General features: G+C 40.3%; 1 protein-coding gene and 1 long non-coding RNA gene across 2 annotated transcripts; both read right to left on the reverse strand.

The window, feature by feature from the left end:
• Positions 1–16: 16 nt before the first annotated feature.
• LOC116059330 (arf-GAP with dual PH domain-containing protein 1-like) lies at positions 17–16,274 on the reverse strand. Its single transcript, XM_031312346.2, has 11 exons — positions 15,827–16,274; positions 12,061–12,191; positions 11,381–11,472; positions 9,337–9,419; positions 2,848–2,960; positions 2,509–2,655; positions 1,919–2,002; positions 1,759–1,821; positions 1,488–1,559; positions 1,024–1,252; positions 17–933 (listed from the first exon to the last, which is right to left on the reverse strand). Exons 1-11 carry the CDS (start codon positions 15,915–15,917, stop codon positions 905–907), a joined length of 1,134 nt encoding a protein of 377 aa, XP_031168206.1. The 5' UTR covers positions 15,918–16,274; the 3' UTR covers positions 17–904.
• LOC116059334 lies at positions 4,456–7,983 on the reverse strand. The gene is made up of 2 exons (XR_004107286.1): positions 6,563–7,983; positions 4,456–5,244 (listed from the first exon to the last, which is right to left on the reverse strand). It is a non-coding gene; the product is annotated as an uncharacterized LOC116059334 (long non-coding RNA).
• Positions 16,275–16,422: the final 148 nt, after the last annotated feature.

Consider the following 16,422-nt stretch of genomic DNA (forward strand, 5'->3'; position numbering starts at 1 on the left):
AAAACAGAAGGTAATGTGGCTTTTACCCTTTTAATAGACGACATTTCAGTTTCACTTACACAGATTCTCATATACAACTCCACAGTGAGTTCAGTGCATGCGAGTAATAGTAAATTTAAAAGCTTTCCTCTGTCTCCCTCTTCTGGATTAATAAGGAAAGTAAATGCTAAATTGGATCACAATTTGTATACAGTTTTACAAAAAGGAGAAACAAAGTAATGCAAGCAAATTCTTAAATGTGATAATAAAAAGTACACAAAGCGGTTTACATTCAGCTGCTTGAATTTGTACAAACGAAGCAAAAATAATTATTAAAAAAGAATTATACCTGCAGTACTTGGCAATATAACAGCAAATTGGACAGTTAAAATAAATACATTGAGAATTAAATACCATTGTACTTATTAATGGAAATAAATGTGAGTATCCACAGACCATGTATATTATTCCTTCCTACTGACATTAAAGGGGTGATAGAATGATTATATAGGGTATTTCACACTGTTCCTTAAGGTCTCCTAATAGGGTATGTAACATTGGTTGGGCTGAAAATGGCCCAAGTGCTATTCTATGGGCCCTTAACTACGCTGTGAATATGGCTCTATTTGGAACAAGAGCTTTTCTTCCAAATATGGTATTCTCATAAATATTTAGATGGGTTAACATTCATGAGCTTAGGAGTGATTCGGACTCCGTAAGAAATGGGTCTGGCACATAACGTTGAGCAGGATGGCAGGTAGACTAAAGGAGTCACAGTGGGATGTCTCACCTTTAGGTCTTTTTCTCTGTCATCCTTAACTCTTTATAAAGACTAACCATTATGAGATATCAAGTACATATCTGAGGTTCTTCTCTTCTTCCAGCTCCACTCTGTGCACCAACAGGTCTTCAAACACTAAGTCAGTCATGGTTTGTGCTTAAAATAGGCCTCCACTGCAGAGAGAATGGAAACAAATATCAGACTCAGATATTGAGAAGAAAAGAGCTAAATAATAACTTGACTTAGTTGGGTGTTCCATTTACCTGCATACTCCTGGGGCAGCATTGGTCTGTTGATAACAGTCTGTAATGCAGCGATCCAATCTTTCTGATCCTCTTCAGTCTCGCACACAAGTAGAAACTTCCTGTCTGGGGTCACTATGGTAATTCCAAACTGCCAATGGTAGCCCTGAATGTTCGGGGGGAGGCCAGGCAGTGTGGTGTAGCTGTTTTCCCTGCTCCCAATGAACACCTCGCCTCGTGCATAGGCATCCTGGAAGCAGAGGGAGAAACGTATAGTTTAATCATTGTTCAATGAAACAAAATCACTTATTTATAGTTTTCATTTAAAAAGGAGCTAAAGCCAAAATCTAGATGGACAGCTATTTGTCTAAAAGGAATCTTTGAGTGCAGTGAGACTAATACACATTAGAAAGAAGGGCATGGCAACATCTCCTGGTCACAGTGTGCAACTACAGGAGTTTGCTCTTGACTTGCAGCTTTAATACCAGTGGATCTTTGAAGTACATGAGCCTCCTGTCATCCAACGTGAACCATCTCTTCTTGAAGCCCTCTGTGTGCTGTGGGACAGACACAGGAGAGAAACATGTGGCAGTAGCTGATTTCATAGAGCAACAAATGTCAAATAAATAACTTGGCTTTCATGCTCTTCAAGACCCTGATGTAGGTTTTGCGTATTTCCTTTCCATTTTATTTACTTATAAATCATGTTGTGGAAAAGTATTCTATCAACAAAACTGTTGCAGAGAAATGCCTTACCTTTGGACCAGTCTTCTCCATGTAACCCTCCTTTATGTAGTTCCTGGTTAGCTTTGGCAACAACTAGACAAACAAAGAGCAAATATCTCAGAGTGTGTGTGTGTGTGTGTGTGTGTGTGTGTGTGTGTGTGTGTGTGTGTGTGTGTGTGTGTGTGCTCACTTCAGAGGTGGAAGCTCCAGGAAAAGCCACCTGCATGTAGTGAAACCTGGCTGCTCTGATGGCGTTGAACCAGTCCACCATTTCCTTCAAGACAGGACATCAAGAAGTTCAGTGATGGACTCTTACTGAAAGATGTTCTCCACACACACACGCGCCATCATCATCATCATCATCAGCCCTGATGGTCCATAATTACCTCCAGGACACACAGCAATCGTTACTTACTATGCCTTTGTTAAATGGCATTTTGAAAAGCTCTAATGGGCTCCATTTAGAAGAAGGAGCATATTCTAATGACGAGATAGATAGATAGATAGATAGATAGATAGATAGATAGATAGATAGATATATACACATACATACATACATATACACACACACACACACACACACACACACACACAGATATATATACACTATATATACTAATGTTATGACAAACCCATCAACTCCTTAAACTTGTGCATGATTGATCACAAAGCACAATGTGGCCGTCAGATCGGCACACAGAAAAAGAGTCGGTTGTGACTTTTTGAAGATGTGTTTTCTTCCCCCCACCTAAAACACCAAACAGAGGCACTGCACCTCACCTTTCCATCCTCCTGGTAAACAAAGATATTCCTAGTGCTGTTGTCCTTCAAATGGGTTATCTGCAGGCCGTGGGCAGTACCGATTTTTGTTGGTTGGAAAGTGGCATTCAAAGTATTGATCCTCATTATTGTTTTAGGCTCTCTGGCCTGCAGAGAGGTAAGACATTTTTAGAAGAGAAATGATTGATGATGAAATGATTAAGTTGAATGGGATCTCCAGTTTTTCACAGAAAAAGCATGACATTTCTACAGAGTGGCTATTTTTAACAAAGTGTTTATACTTAGATCCGCAGATTAAATACAGATAAGAAAAAGATAGATGGGGGAGAAAACGCTCACATCGTGCTTGTTGAAGTACTTCAAAACACCTTCCCGTTCGGACAGAATAAATTTTCGGCTGAGGTACTGTCCTTTGTCTCGGCCTCGTTTCCATAGAAACCCCTCTCTGTAGCCTGCCAGGAGAGGAGCCACAAGGGTCCCGTTCCATTGACACGGAGCAGAAATACAGAGAGAGAAAACAGAGGAAAGACACAAACTTTTAATAAAATACACAATACCTCAAAATATAAGACAGCCATTTACACAGAAGAAAAATTCATAGGGAACATCAAGCTATGATAAATGTCTGCAAGTTTGTTGGCCAGAAAACTAAAACTCTGTGGAGCTGCAAGGAACTGCACATTACAAAAAGCGTTTAGATCCATTTTTATGAAAAAATATTGACTGAGTGCATAATAGTATAATCATAAACTATTATCATTCCTGGAATCAAGTGGGCAATTTTCTTTACTTGAATTACCCCACAGCATTTTCTTGGTAAAATAACTCAGATTAAAGCTAAAGCTATATGTTGTCATACTTACATACATACTTAGACTTAGAAAACTTTAATGTCCCTGAGAGGCAATTTGTTATATATACACAATACAGGCACAATGACACATAATCCACAACACAAACATTGAAGCAGACATCTACAGCACTATTTATATAACACATAACATGCACACATCAATAAATAGAACACAGTAAAAAGGAGTATGTTGCACTTCCCTAAAAGGCCTAACCGCATAAATAAATGAAACTACTGCACAGTACTTCACATATATTCCTCCTCCAGTCATACCCCTCCCCACATCTTATTTAATTGGGTTATTGCCATGGGAATAATTGAGTTTTTTGCTCGGTTGGTTCTGATGTTAAGGGTATCTATATCTACAACCAGATGGGAGCGGCTTGAACTCCACTGAAAGTGGATGGGTTGTATCCATGCAAACCTTGTCTGCCTTCTGTGCCAGATTGGCACAGACATATTGGTCATTATAAAACCCCTTGTGCCCATTCATCCAGTACATTGTGAGTGCACTAAAACAGTAAAAAAGAATGGCCATGTTTTTCAAGAGTTTGAAAGATCTTTAAGCATGTAATATTACACAGGACACTGATCCAGAAACAATGCTGGTGGAGACCACTGAAAGCTCTGTAATAGTGTGTGTGTGTGTGTGTGTGTGTGTGTGTGTGTGTGTGTGTGTGTGTGTGTGTACAGTTTATGTTATATGGTCACCGTTCTAAGCAGCTCGGCAGTGGTGGGAGGAAGCACCTCCGCTTTTACTACACATAAATAATTTAGCTTCAACTCATGGCTTCCTCTACAAGCCAGAACCTCTCACACATATATATATATACACACACACACACACACACACACACACACACACACACACACACACACACACACACACACACACACACACATCTTGTTGACTCTGTTCCTGGGCCTGTACCTGACACTGGCATCTCTGTCTATATGCAGCGTGAGCCAACAGAAACAGCACTGCAGAAGAAATGCACCGTCATTGCTCTATGGACACACGGCCAATACACAGACACACAACTTACTTGCACTTATCAGCAATAAAGCAATATTCAACAGAATTCTTTTTTTCCAAATATCTGAGAACTCTAACACTATAATAAACTAGATATTTATGTCAGATACAAGTAACACTACTTGTTTGCACAGCCATTGAACCTACTTTAAGACATTGTCATTAGGTGAGCATCCAGCAGCACTGTGACACTGCAATAACCACAACTGAAAACTGTTGCAAAGTGCTTCATTATTTCAAGAGACTTTTACTACTTTTTAGCTTTTTCCTTTTTGTTGTTTTAGTTCAGTTTTTTAGGGCCATTAGGGTCTTTAATTGTTCAATGTACTGTAGTTTGAGTTCCAATTGTAATGGGGGTGGTATTTATAAAAAAAAGAAGTATGAGAAATATAATAACAATCTCCTGTGATGCCAACTCACAGCCTTACATAAATAGCACTGAACTGTTTTCGTGTGATACATGGACATCTCCAGATAGCAGACTACATTAGAAACAGCTGATAAACCATTTCCCCTGCAGGGGCTGGACAAGAAAAGCATTTCCATTGAAAATAAAGTGCCTCATTTAAATGCTGGTGTGGTATAAGTACAATGTGATAAAAAGCGAAGAACAGAGAATCTTTGAGAGGAAATGTGCCATAGCATTGCCCCTTTCCTCTGGGAAATGAAGCTGAAATTAACAAACACTTATCTGCTGGTCCACCTGCACCACCCTCTCTCCTGCCATCCCCCCTGTGTCCCTTCCCTTGCTTCATTGTACAATAATAAAGTTGTAATGGTGTGGCCTGCACACAGCAGTGAACTTCTGGTTGAGCAATGGCTTCATCCATTATTCATAAGTAAGAACCTTTTGCTTGATGGTGCTTTAAGCCCCCAACGTCTCCTTCCAGGCAGCGCTGCGACCGTTGACTTCGAGGCACCTAACCCTAACCCTAACCATTGCCTAATCCTAATGCCTTCCAGGCACTAGGATTGGATCGCCCTTCCGCAGAACACCAAACCCAGAGGTCTAAACGATGTCTAACTTCCTATATACCTTCTTCTTAATTGTTGCCTCAATCCATTACTATATCCCCATGTGCAAAAATTATACCCCATACATCAAAAATCAGCCCCCCCTTCCCTTTGTTTTGTTTTCAGCCAGGGGGACCTCCCTGGCCTAAGAGTCGAACCCCACCCTCCCAGGGGAGGGGCGCCAACACTTCTACTACCCTATCTACTCTTTTCTTACTCCATATCATATTGTGTAATTATTTACTATTACTAAGTAGATGTGTTTTGCATGTTTTATTAATGTATTTTATCACCAAGCACTTATATCTTGTTGCAATTATTTATTTATTATTTATTGTTTATTACTTCCTAAACTATTCATTTATTTTACTGCCAGCCAGATGTGTTTGCATGACTTTTACTGGCCATTTTAAACACAGCACTTATAGGTTAATTTATTACTTCCTAAATTATTTATGCTACTGCCAGCTAGATGTGTTTGCATGATTTTACTGGCCCTTTTAACCCAGCACTTTTAGGTTGGATCCCTTGTGCATGTTGGCTTGTTATGATATTTTTATTCTTATATCAGATTACTATGCAGGTTATAACACTTATTTTAGCTTTTCTCTTAGACCTGTTTATATTACTCTCCCTACGTCGCTTCTCTATATTTACCTCTCTCCTTTCTATCTATGGTCCCATTCCAGTTATATTTCAACCCTTAGGCGCCCCTCCTTTCTCTCTCCCCCTCTCCTTTCCCACCAAAATGGACACCCAGACCTCATCGCAGCACCAGACCCACTGCCCTTCCTCAGCCCTGCGGACCAGCAGGTGTGCCGTGCCTGGGGTTTGTACCCATGTCCCCTGGGATTGGGGAAACAGAGTTGCCTCTACACTACCAACCCATCAGCCTATTCCTCAATAGCAGTCTGTATACCCCTTCATACTTCCATCTACCCCTTTTTTTCCCCTCGGATCAATAGGCCAGTGCCAAAAAATTAAAACCCTTAACCACAAACCATAACCCCAACCCAAACCTAACCCTAACCCTTACCATTGCCTAATTGACTTCAAGGCAGCGCTGCGACCGTTGACTTCAAGGCACCTAACCCTAACCATAACGTTAGCGTTAACGAGACGTTGGGGGCTTAAAACACCGATAAACGAACCTTTTGCTCCACCGCTGAGAGGAGAAGGGTCATACTGTTCACAGCAACATAACACAGCAGAGGAGAACAAGATAATTCATTAACTGTTAGAATGGGGTGTCAAGATTTGCAAACACTTGGGAGAGCAAAGCAAGTATTGGACCAAAGCATTTGTCTTTCTTCAGGTCCTCTACAGATGCTAGTTTCTCCTGGCCTAAAATCTAGGAGCAATGTTATATAGAATACTTGTACACAAAAGAGGTCATTCTTCCTCCGTGGCAGAGACACACAGCCACATGCTCCTAAACCTCTGCACAGCACAACACAAGAGACCATTGACACAGAGAGAGACACACAGAGACACAGAGTTTGACAGTCATGAGACTCTGACAATAGTGCTTTATCTTGCCTACCTTAAAGTGAGTTTTTCCTTTTCTAAAAATGTAAGCTTTGTGTTTGAGCTTTTCAGTTGATAGTGAAGGTGTTGCTTAAAATTACCTAATGATGTTTTAACTGCAAATGTCAGAGGTTGCTCAAACTTGTGAGAAGGCAGCGTGGCTCTAGTTAAAAGGGGAATTGTGTTGTGTTGTGAACTTGACGCTGTAGCTCTAGAAATGACATCACACTACTATAGATTTGAAGAGAAGGTCCCGCCTATAACTTCAACAGCGAGGGTGTGGACTGACAGTAATATATCTTTAAAATGTTCAACCAAAAAATGGCCACAAACCATGTCCTCTATCAGGTTAACTGACTTTATGTTACACAACTTCCTGTTTCCAGCAGAGAAGTCACAAAGGGAAACAGTCGATAAAGCCTGATAAAAAGCGTAGTTGGTGACCATGTTTATCAGGAGAACTATGGAACATATAGACATGTCCGACATTACTGGCAACATCCCGTTTTCCTCTTAGACTACGGGTTTCTCAAAACTAAATCTGTGAAGTTGTATTCCGTATTATTATAAACAATGGTAAATAACATTTAAACAAGGCGCAGGCTGAAAAACAATGGATCTATCCTATAATGATGGCCCTGTTACATTTAGAAATCCTAGTAAACCATGTCAGTGAGCAAGCATGCACAATCCATAGACCCATGGCACTGAAACACCTGAATGGGATAAATGTCACACCTGTGTTTAACAAGTCAAGGCTGTGAGAAATGTTTATAATCCAGTCAAGAAAGACCTATGTGCTGCATGTGTCAGTTCAGTTTTCATTTCCTTCAGTGCTGCAATAACACTTTACATTAAATTCCCCTATTTGGCATTTGAATGCAGTATATTCTATAAATGGTTTATAACACACTATAATGTAGTTTTAAGCGGATGTAAGTGTTTATTAATTTATTAGTCGACAACTATTAGTTATCCTGTGGGCATCCATAAGTGGGGGCTGAATGAAAATATAGTAAAACACAGTTGTAAGATGAAATATCTCTTCATAGGTTATTGTTAAATACTGTACATTTCTAAACACTTAAAAATGTCCTAATATCTCATGCAACTACATAATAGTTTGTTATAAACCATTTATCAAATGTTTATATGCTGCAGATGAATGCTAAATAGGAGGGGTAAAGTAGCTGCAAATTGTTCAGAATGTTTAGTGGTCTACGGTGTACGCCTGTTTTAAACTAGTGGTCAAAACACTGGGGGGAGGGGGGGGGGGTGTCAGGTTGGTTCCACTTTATCTCTTTAAATAAGCTTCACCGAGAGATTTGTCATTTGCGACACACACACAGTCAAACGGGCACATGATCCAGCACAAAAGAAAGAGATAAGGGTTATGCAATACACATTTAGTGAGGAACTGAGCTTGATAATGACAAAATGATTTCACACAATCAACCATGAGAAAAGGGTGAGACATATTTTAGCTAGGCAGTAACAGAGGTGGGTGTGGCTAAAAAAAAATGAAGGCAGACAGACAGGTAGGTAGACATATGAGGAGCTGATGTTGGACAGCAAAGGGGAGTTTTCTTCCCTTGATGACCATTCTCATTGTCTTTGCTGACGGACCATGCATCTGTCTAACTACCGAACGAGCACTCACACAGTTTTACTGACAGGCTAATTGGGATGGGCCATGTAAATGAGCACTGGGTAATTGTGCCTACTGGGCCATGAGTTATTCATTATTACACCCTTTGACTGTGTAATGCCATTAGCAAGCCAAATAGCACCTCCACACACACTGAACCAAAGATCAACCTCACAAGAGTTTGTGCTGCTTTATGTTATATCCCTACCCAGAATATTGTCACATCTTTTAGAAACAATCCTTCATGGATGCAGACAAACAATTTTTACGCCAAGAGTGCAACATCTGATACTAAAACAAATAAAGATTCAATGAAAGTTGATAAAGATACATGTAGATTGCAAATGAGCAAGACACGTTCAAATATTAGTTAAACACTTTGTAAATACACTCATTGGCTTAGATGAGAAGATTCTCTGTGTGTTAAGTACAGAGCTGAAGATGGGGCGAAACAGCTAGCATGGCTTTGTTCAATGTGAAAAATGTCAATCAACAACTTTAAAGCTTATTACTCTGATGTATCTCATTCGTCAGAACCATACATAAACAGAAATGCAAACCCTGTGAAGGGAAGGCCTCTTTTTCCTTCCTCTTTCACTATAATATCATTATCACTCAAGAATGTTTGTGATGATAAATGAATGATGCCATTTTCCTGCTAGCACATAGACAAATATTTGTTTTCCTGAGTAAGCAAGAAGTATAATGTGTTTGTGCACATAACTGTACAGAGACGCATTTCATTCTTACCTGCCGAGTAGGGCTCCTGCCTCTCTACACACAAGAACTCCTTCCTCTCGTACTTGGCTCGGATCCATTGTTCCCGCAGGAGTCTGCAAGACAGTTGGTGTTAGATACTCAGCTCTTCCTGAGGTTTAATGTTTACTTCATGTTTAAGCTAATTTGTTAGAAACACCTCATTAACTTACATGGATGTCCAAGCTCCGAGCCACATTTCATGCAAACTGAACAAAAGCAGCCAAATATTACATATTTGTGTAATTATCACTTGTGTCTGCCTTGTCCTCCATCTATCATAATATTGATCATACGGCTTGTGCTCTTCTTTTTATCTCCCATATCCATCTTTATTGAGTTAATTCATCTAGACTATTTTTCTTTTCCCTTAACATTCACAAAGCATCATACATGTGTATGCATCTTTAGCATGCAATCATCCTTCATAAACACAATGCAGATTCATTCTAAAATAAACTCCACAGCGTTTTGTTGTTGCGTTTAATTATTTATATCACTAGATAGTTAGGAAAAAACCCTCGTACTGAACTGTTGTTTCCTGGTCAAACTACAGGAACTTGGTATTCTTATCACTGAGGAGTTGCTGCATGTCAGCCTGGCTACCAAAACCACTTGTTGCCCCTTGTTGTGTTATTAAATGCATCCATCTGTGGAACAATAACTGCAGTCTTAAAGATGCCAGCAATAATATTTTATTGTTTTGTTGCCCAAAATAATCACAATATAAACTTAGCACAAAAAGTAAGGAAATTTGTGTTTGGTAGATTATTTCTCTGTGGTAACAACGCTTTTTGGCAATACATCTTATACCGTTGGAAAGCCTGTTTAGTTCCCTTTCAAATGGTGCCCCATTTGTAAGGAACATGTATTTGTGGGATGAGCAGCAGCGCTGAGTATGTGGGTTGCGCCCATGAAAAATTTGCCAAATCTTCTCTGCCAATGCCAAACAGCTTATTCTGCCATTGACTCGTTTGGTGTTTGGTGGATTGGATGATTGAAGTTTGAAGAAACAAGACATATTGGCAACTGAACAATTTATTCATTTTACAAACAGGAGCCTCGTAGCATGTGGAAGAACCATACACAGCCACAACAGCCTGGCAGCTCCTCCTCATGCTGGTCACCAGCCTGGTCACACACTGCTGTGGGATGGCATCCCATTCTTCTACCAGCAGTCCTGACCTCAACCCCATTGAACACTTGTGGGATCAGCTTGGGCGTGCTGTTTGTGCCAGAGTGACCAACACAACCACGTTGGCTGACTTGCGACAAATGGTGTTTGAAGAATGGGATGCCATCCCACAGCAGTGTGTGACCAGGCTGGTGACCAGCATGAGGAGGAGCTGCCAGGCTGTTGTGGCTGTGTATGGTTCTTCCACATGCTACTGAAGCTCCTGTTTGTGAAATGAATAAATTGTTCAATTGCCAATATGTCTTGTTTCTTCAAACTTCAATCATCCAATCCACCAAACACCAAATGAGTCAATGGCAGAATAAGCTGTTTGGCAATGGCAGAGAAGATTTGGCAAATTTTTCATGGGTGCAACCCACATACTCAGCGCTGCTGCTCATCCCACAAATGCATGTTCCTTACAAATGGGGCACCATTTGAAAGGGAACTAAACAGGCTTTCTAACGGTATAAGACGTATTGCCAAAAGGCATTGTTACTACAGAGAAATAATCTACCAAACACAAATTTCCTTACTTTTTGTGCTAAGTTTATATGCAACTGTTTGCATTGTTGTCGACTGATGACGACCCACTCAGAATACCACTTAGTGGCAGAATGAGTGTCATGCTTTTAGACACCTTTAACATTTGAACAAACCTGCCTATTACAACGTCATTCCACCTTAAACTACCTTTAAGACTACTTCATTAGCTACAAATGGATCTGTATGATAATGGAAAAGAAAAGTGTCTACAGTATCCATCTGTGCTGCAGATATGCACTAACCACTCATACATGTAGAGGTGACCACAGGTGACCTGAATCGGGCTTTAAGGAGGGCAAAGGAAGACACATCACTTACATGCAGTCTTTGTGTGTAGGTCGGTAGTAGAAGGCAGGAACTATCTGTTCATATTTGGCCTTGGCAGCATTGTTGCCCACAGAGTCCATAAACTGCAGAGGGGAGGAAAAGAAACCTCTGATGTTTTAAGTGATACCTGTGTGTATAAGTGTGTGCTCATTGGCTTAATGGCCGTGAGAGCATGTACAGTATCTGTATGCATGTGTGTGGCTGACTCCTTGCCCAGAGGGAGACGATGCAGCTGCCATGGCTGCTTCTTCTTTTTTGTCTCTTTATTTTAACACATAGGCCACTGCTCAGCATGCATTTGCACACTGCTAGGAAACTACAGATAACACAAGCACACCGGTAGGAAAGCTGCATGATACAGTTAATCTGACTGTACTACATGTATGAAAACAACATTGTTCTTTATTATCTCATTCTTGATTAATCAACCGGTTTTTAGAGTGAGTTTTAAAGTCTGAGTCCCAGGATTACACACACACACACACACACACACACACACACACACACGTTGGTTGTATCTGCCAGCTGCTGGCTCATGCCTTTCAGGCCGTGCTGAATTGAGTCTGAAGACTTGACTTATTCATCCAAGCAGGGATGCAGCGGGCAAAACACTATTTTATTTAGGATTTGTACGAATAAACCTCACATACACAACAGACACGAGTTCTTACCTCCACCTCAGTGGAACTCCAGGGATCCAGCAGGATAGATTTCACCTTGCTGATCTGAGCAATGTTTCTATGAAGGCCGGAGCAGCTGAGACACACAAACACTCCCAGGGTGTAGGATGCCCACTCCGGATCTGCAACGTGGCATAAAGACACATGTAGATGCGCACAAAAAACACTTAAAGCTTTAAATAACTGAACACACTTAAACATTTCTGAACTTCCTTCTAACAGACACTGATGGCTCAACTAGATTTGAAGCAGGTTGACCATAGTGAACAGCAGACAACCAAAACAGTGGTCGATACATTACAGGCAGAAAGAACAATTTTTACATGTAGTGTTTTAAGTTTTCTTTACATGATTTCTGTAGTGGATTAAGATTCCTAAAAATCACACGTAAGCATGGTATGGATAGAAATCTGACACAAGGGTTAAGATAGGGTAATGACAGAGAGATGGGACATGGAGAGACAATGGGGTTGTCTGTCCTGATCCTGGAGATGACCGACAGAATGAGTTTGTTTTCTGTCTGTCTATCTTCCTCACTCTCCATCTCTCTGTCTTTAATATATGTGACTCCCTACTAAGTCATTTGTCTTTGCATCAAAAAGAATACATTTTCCAAGTGTGCTCACTTCAGCCAACCCATACAAGCAGGTCACCCAAAGAGATCTGAGAACTTGTCTCCATGACCTAGATATACCAACTCAGTCAACATCCTCAGAGTGACTATAAAACCCTCCCCCAGTTTCACAGATGATCAATATTTGGGTGAAAATAAGACTGTAATTTAGGTTTGTGTGAAGGCAGACTACTGTAGGTGTTTCCTTTCCATTTCATGGCAGTAGAGAGAGTAGACTTGGCACCACTGACGGCTCACCTTGAGTTACCCCGGCAGGGTATTTTTTCATAGATCTTATTTCTGCCCACAGACACACACACGAAAAAATGTCTCCCTTAATACAGTATTTACAAAGCAGCATAGATTACTGTACTTTATTACAGCAACACATGCTTAGAAAACTGAAACACTGCATAGAAATGGTAATGAACCATCTCCAAGTCTTCTTTTTTCAGAGACAGGCACATTGATACCTATACTATGAATACATATATCATATATGTGTGCCTATCTTCATTGTTATACTATTTTGTTGCTGTTGAGAAAAAAAATCAGTTTTTAACATGAACTGATTTTTTTTATGAATGTTGGAAATTCACAGGCATACCAGTGTGTGCAACATGTCTTTCACACTACGTTCGCACGTTACATACATTCACACCTTCTTGCAATATGAGTCACTTCTACCTTAAACACCTCTGTCACCCCCTGAAAAAAAAACACAAAGTGAAGACCTGACCTTTTGCAAACATAAACTGATTTTATGTAATATGTCACCCAGTTATGTTTAAGCGCTCATGACAGTTTGCCGTGTTCTCAAGAAGTTCAGTGAAAGGTCACAACGTCACACAGTTCTAATATTTCTTTGAAGGGAGACAAGAATGGAAAGAGTGTGCACAGTGGTAATGATCAATTTCACTATAAATCCACAGCATGTTTGTTTTTTTAAAGCCAAGTTACAGCAGATGTGTGAATGGCTACACACACATGCACAAAGCTCCTCCTACACATCAACATCTGATTTCAGAGTCATTAGTCATATCAAGGCAAGGTGAGCATTCAGCTGCAGTGGTGGTTATTTGTAACTGAGCCAGAGAACTGAGGCAGTGTCAGGTACTTTGTATCAGCGTGCTGCAGCCCTTCAACCACTGCTAATGAAGATGTGCAAACACGCTGCAAAAATAGCATGAGAGCAAAAAAAACTATGACTTCCTTGTGCGTAATCACAAAGCTGCACACATGTAAGGCTGTGCATCTGTGAACAAGAGACAAGAGGCTGATGTGTAGTGAGCCACTCCCATCTTCTCTGCATTATGTGGGCCTGTTGTAGTTGAGACAATCAGCCAGTCTAACAGAGAAGTCACTCTCTAAGACAACCGGATGCACACAAAGTCAAACAGCCAATAGAGGATAAAAACATATTTGGCGTGGAAGAGAAATGTAAGGGTCCACAATGTAGCAATGCATGAAGCACCTTAGCTTATTAATTGAATAGTTGATAGAGAGAGAGAGAAATATTCAGCAACAATTTCGATAATTAATAATAATGAATGTTATTTTAATCTTTTTTTTTTTTCAAAAAAGGACATGTAAAAGAATTGCCAACCATTATCTGGTAGCAGCTTCCCAAATAAAAGGATTTGTTGCTTTTCATTGTCATAATTCACCGTAAACTAATGTCTTTGAATATGTTTTGTTTGAACAAAGACAAGACATTTAAGACGTCATCGGGCTCTGGAAAGTTTGGGTGGGTATTTCTTATTTATTTTCTGCAATTTCCTGACATTTCATAAATGATTAATCAGAAAACCAATTGTCATATTTATGGAAAAAAAAAATACTTAAGTTGCAACCCTAAATATGAGCATCCTCCTGAATGAATGGACTAGTGAGCTTCAAGATTTCATCTTGAATAGTACAGCTTACACTTTTTGAACCAGGAGCAACGGCAAGTGAGGAATAACACATTTAAAAGGACAATTCCGTCCTGTGCCCCGAATACTAGCATTGTAAGCTAATCAGCAGTCCGCGCTAGCTTGTTTCAATTCAATTCAATTTTATTTATAGTATCAAATCATAACAAGAGTTATCTCGAGACACTTTACAGATAGAGTAGGTCTAGACCACACTCTATAATTTACAAAGCCCCAACAATTCCAATAGTTCCCCCAAGAGCAAGCATTAGCAGTGGCTATTGCGCCAGTGGCGAGAAAAAAACTCCCTTTCAGGAAGAAACCTCGGCAGACCCAGACTCTTGGTAGGCGGTGTCTGACGATGCCGGTTGGGGGTGTGGTGAACAGTGGCAATAATAGTCACAAAGATAATGGAACAGTCACTACAAACACATTCGATTTGTTTTGCGCCGGAATTGTCCTTTAACAAATTAGCTACTTCTGACTTTCTCTCGGGCTATTTAGATTACACACCTGTTTGTGTGTGTTTTTCCCTTCTTGTATGCCCATTTATTTATTTATTTGACTGTAGGCTATTGGATTTTATTTCTTTGACTTTGAAGCACTGTGTGACTGGTGTCTGTGAAAGGTGCTGTGTAAACATGCTTGCATGCCCATGTACTGAACTGCAGATTTGATAAGTTCAACCAAGGTGTGACCATCATGTGTATGAACACATGTGCACATGCAAAAGGAAATAAACCACCAGATGAATACATTTTGCACCTCAACCAACAAAAATAGCCTACATCTGTAAAAAGACACCACACATAAGAATAACGAACCTATACATTAAATACATTGTAAGCACTTTCTAACCAAGCTTAATAAAAAGCACTTAGGTCATTACATATTTACATCAATACACTACTACAATACACTATTGTGTTGCTTTTTCGTTAGAGTCCTCACCAAATGCACTGCCCTCCTGTGTAATGATCTTCATTATGTCAACTGTTATTTCATAACCATGCCTAGACCACATCGTGACTGAGAAGAGAAACTAAACGACTTCGCGAGAAAGAACTGGAGACAGCTGTGACAATTGTGATATCCTAAATCCAATTATTTGTAGCTTATAAAATCACACGGGAATAACAAAGAAAGTAGGATAGTCATAACATTTCTATCCAAACAGATTGAATTAAGGTCACTAAAACATCTTACTGTCAGAGACTCCCCTTCAGCTTACCTGCAGCCCCGCAGTCGGCACAGTTTCCATTCCCAGGTTTCCCCAGAAGCTGTTTCAAACGCTGCCTGTTGTTTTCTTGATCCGAAGCCATAACGCAAATGATTCAGCCCAGATGCTGCCTGCTCAGCGGCTGACAACCTCAAACGCTCATGCATCGAAAGTAAGATTACCGCCGGGACGTGCTGGACTGAATTTGTTAAAAGTTAACGCGCCTCAACAACTCGGGAGAAGGCTGTCGTTTTTTAGCGGAGAGTGGCTGAATAGTGGAGCATTGTCAGTCTAGTGCAGATCAGATGTTGTAAACCCATATAGATGCAACAATAAATGCATGTAAGTCTTGTCTTTCTCTGGAGTGAGACCTCCAGCGGTCATTGTGAGGGTATGAGACGCGCTCGCGACACTCCCAGCGATGACATTTACCCCTCCTTCAACAACTCAGTGCGTGGACATGTTTAGTCTTTTACCTGATCTCAAGTTGGGGTTTTTTTCGCAGATACTTGAACAGAAGCAGTTGGTGAATATGAATTTAGTGGGGGAACAGTTACTCTAAAAATATATTTCATAGAAGCTAGATAAAACAGAAGCATCCCTTTACA

Source organism: Sander lucioperca, chromosome 21 (genome assembly GCF_008315115.2).
Source record: "Sander lucioperca isolate FBNREF2018 chromosome 21, SLUC_FBN_1.2, whole genome shotgun sequence".
NCBI lineage: Eukaryota > Metazoa > Chordata > Actinopteri > Perciformes > Percidae > Sander > Sander lucioperca.